The sequence below is a fragment of the Cibotium barometz genome, chromosome 64, assembly GCF_041138505.1.
Source record: "Cibotium barometz isolate CiBa-2024 chromosome 64, ASM4113850v1, whole genome shotgun sequence".
NCBI lineage: Eukaryota > Viridiplantae > Streptophyta > Polypodiopsida > Cyatheales > Cibotiaceae > Cibotium > Cibotium barometz.
In genome coordinates, this window is record NC_141109.1 from 18770582 (window position 1) to 18773127 (window position 2546).

The following is a 2546-nucleotide window of genomic DNA, read 5'->3' on the forward strand; positions in this document are numbered from 1 at the left end:
TAGTTTATCACTTATATAGAAAATTAGTATGGATTATGGTCTGGGGTCAACAAAAAAAGAATGTGAATCAGCGTCTACGGTCTGGATGCTGTATCGGTTGTTCAATGTTTATCAGGAGTCAGGACAGAAAGCACGTGCCATGGCACGATACTCATTCAGAACGAGACAAGACTCTCGAGCAAAGATTCCAATCGTCAGACCGGGTAGACAAGTTGCCTATCGATCTGTGTGCACAGGAGGACAATCATCTCAAATTACATTATTTTTTCAATTCAATTCGCAACGAGTTGCCACTCAAGCTGTGCGCGCCCATTTCCACGCTCATTAAAATTCGCAACCGGAATGCAATAAACCTTAGTTTCGAAGATGAATGGTGAAATTTGGAAGATTTAGGAATCTTCAAAAAAAATTTAATTTCCAACCGCTGGATCAGCGAAGAAATGCTCACTCACCCTTCAGAGTGGTGGTTCCCACACTGTCCCACACTACAAATTACAATGGGGATTGATCGGGGTATATATGGGGCAGATCACGCGCGGGCCCGAATGTGGGCATTTCCCACCACTGGTGGACAAGCGGTGTGGCCACACGAATAGATGCTCAAAAAATAATATTCTTTTAGATTTTTCACGCCTCGATGTTTTTCATGCCTGCACACGATTTCTCCGCTTCTTCCTCTTTCTCACGCCTCTTCCTCTGTAGCCAGCCTTTAAAATCCAATTGCAGTAGCTATAGCTTCAGTCTTGATTCTTGCTTCTCTCCCGTATGGATTTCTCTGTAGACCTTAACACAAGTTGGAGCCAAGAAATGGAGATGAAGCAATACCTTGCACTCAGCAAGAGGAGATGAGTTTGAATGCAGTGAACCTTGTGTTTGGTGACTTGCAAAATCATCCACTTTAAGTGACAAGCAGATACGACATGCTTCATCAACTTATCTTGGTATCCTCAAAAACCCTACTTCCAATACTATGCAGCAAGCTCCCTTAGCCTGTGTATCAAACTTGCCCACTTTTGTATCTTCGCCATCCACTGAACCTGCAAAGAAGCCAAGGAAGGCAGTCCCAAAAAAGAACCAGGTATTACTTATGACTATGGTCGTAACACCCCTTCTGGATGTAGCGCCAATTGGGCAATGGAGGCAGCAGATCGAAGGAAGAAAAAGCTTCCTGCAAGATTTCCTAAACGAGTATTCTTTGCAATGGAAGTACGTTATGGGCTGAAGCGAGCTATTGAACCTGGTGATATTCTTGTTGATACATCAGCTCATATATTAGGTGAGTGTAAGCCATGCTTCTTGTTTCTATGATTAAGGCCTAGTTTTTCATGATTTTACTTTTGAATTTGTACAGACGAAGGGGAGAAGGAAAACATAAATGGAGATAAAACTACTCCGACTAATGACCCTCCTTTGAAAGAAGAGATGAGCGTGCACAAACGACGACGACGGCCAAGGCGGGTTGCTACAATGCTAGAGGGAGTTCAAGAATCAAGTGTGAAGTTGGTTGATATATTTGCAACAGTGGAGGAAAGCAAACCAAAATTGAGCAAGATCTCATTGAGATCACTCGAGAGGAGTATGAGGCTGCACGGGAGCTGAATATCAAGCGTCTTGAGTTGGAGTGCGCATGACTGGACAATGATTGTGAAAGCAATACAACATTGTTTAAGATTGCCAATGCAATAGAATCATTCTCATCTGCACTCAGGGTGCAATCCCTTGATTTATCACCCTTTATGCATGACCTACTTTGGCTCTATTTTGGTCAATACATTGATTAGGCATCCTTTTTGCATAGCCCTTTTTGTCTATATTTTGGTGACGCTTCTGTTTATGACTATGGCCACATGAACCAAGTTATTAATTTTAGTACGAAATGTATCCCAATCAACAAGCAATAGATAACTTTTTGTGCCTATTTGGCTTGAATGGACAGATGTTTTTACTTGCTGACCCTCGTTGTACTTTCTTCTTTTGTTAAGCCGATAAAATGTCATCATTTATTGGTGTACTTATTTGTAGACCAATATGATTGATTCGTACATTGAAATACGATGTAATTTGTAGCCGTTTGCAAGCAATTGTAAACTGGTGATGGCATACTCTTTGAACTTTTGTGCATGGTTATACCATCCATGCCTCATTATAGCTATGGTGCACTTTTCTGCATGGTTGTGCCATGCATGCCTCATTACAGCTATGGTGCACTTTTCTGCATGGTTGTACCATCCATGCCAAAATGAAAGGAGTTTTGGCCCCTTGGGCACATGAGTGTGAAATTGTACTTTTTGTGCTGAGTGTACATTACCAAAAGCTTCAAGAGAATGCATAATTTAGCTTCATCTCTCCGTTTGGGTTCATTCATGTGTTGGCTACTGTGGAGGTTGTCCAATGCAGTTCTGGTTGCATCTTGTGTACCTGTACTTGTGAAATGGCTTTAAAGTTATGGCCTTGCAGGAAACGGCTTGTTTCTTTAATAGATCTTGAAAGATGTTTGGCAGAGCAATTGGAAGGGAAAGAATGGGTTGTATTCAGCTGGGCTTTCG

The 2546-nt window shown here is 41.8% G+C and overlaps 1 protein-coding gene across 2 annotated transcripts; it reads left to right on the forward strand.

Annotated features, from left to right (window-relative positions):
* The first annotated feature begins 585 nt into the window (after window positions 1-585).
* Window positions 586-2346, forward strand: LOC147603406 (uncharacterized). Of its 2 annotated transcripts, none has more exons than XM_086796904.1 (2): window positions 586-1240; window positions 1352-2346. In XM_086796904.1, exons 1-2 carry the CDS (start codon window positions 1135-1137, stop codon window positions 1597-1599), a joined length of 354 nt encoding a protein of 117 aa, XP_086653030.1. In that variant the 5' UTR covers window positions 586-1134; the 3' UTR covers window positions 1600-2346. The 2 variants fall into 2 exon arrangements, with proteins under 2 accessions (XP_086653030.1, XP_086653029.1); XM_086796903.1 differs by having other exon boundaries at window positions 596-1276.
* The last annotated feature ends 200 nt before the right edge of the window (window positions 2347-2546 follow it).